This window comes from Centruroides sculpturatus, unplaced genomic scaffold (assembly GCF_000671375.1).
Source record: "Centruroides sculpturatus isolate CEXI.00-Female unplaced genomic scaffold, Cexi_2.0 scaffold35, whole genome shotgun sequence".
Classification (NCBI taxonomy): domain Eukaryota; kingdom Metazoa; phylum Arthropoda; class Arachnida; order Scorpiones; family Buthidae; genus Centruroides; species Centruroides sculpturatus.
In genome coordinates this window covers 429,117-430,648 of record NW_019384311.1, presented here as the reverse complement: position 1 = coordinate 430,648, position 1,532 = coordinate 429,117, and the positions used below count along the sequence as shown (strand labels likewise).

General features: G+C 30.4%; 1 protein-coding gene across 1 annotated transcript in view; it reads right to left on the bottom strand.

Annotated features, from left to right (window-relative positions):
- LOC111621680 (atrial natriuretic peptide receptor 2-like) overlaps positions 1–1,152 on the bottom strand; it is a 141,795-nt gene extending 140,643 nt beyond the window's left edge. The window contains exon 1 of the mRNA XM_023363888.1: positions 386–1,152. Within this exon, the coding sequence (XP_023219656.1) occupies positions 386–1,118 (733 nt within the window). The 5' untranslated portion in view covers positions 1,119–1,152. The remainder of the gene's footprint in view (positions 1–385) is intronic.
- Between the last annotated feature and the right edge of the window lie 380 nt (positions 1,153–1,532).

The window sequence follows — 1,532 nt, the reverse complement described above, 5'->3', positions numbered from 1 at the left end:
AAAAGTTCACAGGATTATTTAAAATCATATTAAAACAATAAAATAAACTTTCTAATCTATTTTTTATATTAATATATAAATAATTAATTATTGATATATTAGTATATAATATACTTATATAGCTATAAATTTGCCTGTTAATAGTTTATTATGATTTATAATTCAAATTTAAATAAATGTGTTCACGCTGTAAGCCAACAATTACTTACATTTTAACTTATTTTAATCACGCACGCAACTCATACATCGAGATAAATTTAGTCATAAATTAATTTAACGGAAACGTTTAATAACAAAAGTGGTAGTTATTCGTATAACACGCTTTAAATTTTATAAAATTCAATACAGTTTTGTTAAATATAAGAAAAAAATAAAAGAAACATACCACCAAATTCGGTCCCAACTTCGTTTAGTAGTATCTGAGTCGCTAGCCTTTCGTCTAATTTGCTAGGCAATTTATAATGCTGCCAAACGTAATTTTCAGATATTCTTAACTCAGAAATGATGGCTTTAGTCCATAGCATACAATAATCTTCGCTTGATATTTCAGACCTTGCTTGGGAATCGTAAAAAAGTAATAATTTCCTCCAAGTGAACTGTTTGAAAATTTCTAATAGAAACGACACGGCGTCATTAAAAGACAATCCAACTCTAGTTAAAAGGTAATATTCATTATCGAAATGAGATTTGTTGAGGCCATAATCTCGTGCCAACGCACCACTAGTTAGAAGAGGTACGTCCCAAAATTTCAAAAGTCTACCCACTGGGGCAGTTACGTAATCGCAAACGGGCCCTAGAAACAAATGAATTCTGTCTTCTATATATGCTCTAACAGCATGCATGGGCCCGTAAGTACTGCTACACTGCGAATCCAAATAATGCACATCCCATTTCCATCCAGGTAAAACTTGTTGATTACGAACTTTATCAATTGCTAAACGAATTGCCGGTGTAACTCGTATTATAGAAGCTAAGTATGAAGGAGATTTTGGTAATATGACAGCAACTCTTACAGTGTCGTTGGATGATCGGTCGAATTTGATAATTTCCGATTCTTCTGTGGAGAAACTTTTCATTAAAGCCAATACTAGGAATGATATGTTAACTAATCTAAGCATATTTCTAAAGCCGTGTACTGCAAGACCAAGACGAACCTTGTATTCTGGTCGATGAAAGCGCCTCATAGCGGTAACATTGTTTCCCTGGTAAGCGGTTGTCATAGAAAAATATCACCGTTAAATTTGTATCGCAAGTTATTTTGCGATCTTTGACTCATATCGAATTTTATTGAATAAATTTTACCCTTTGTTTTAATAATTTCAATTATACAATTTCATTGATTAAAAGTATAACTTATACAGAAAATATTAAAATATTTTAATTAAATATATACTTAAAATTATACAGTATAATACGAGGGTTTCCCAAACCGTTTGTTTGTCGATCCCTTCCTAAACTAAATTAAACTCTCTTACTCCTTTCTAAACTGATATAAATTATAAATAATAAAAAAATTATAATTGATTTCTATT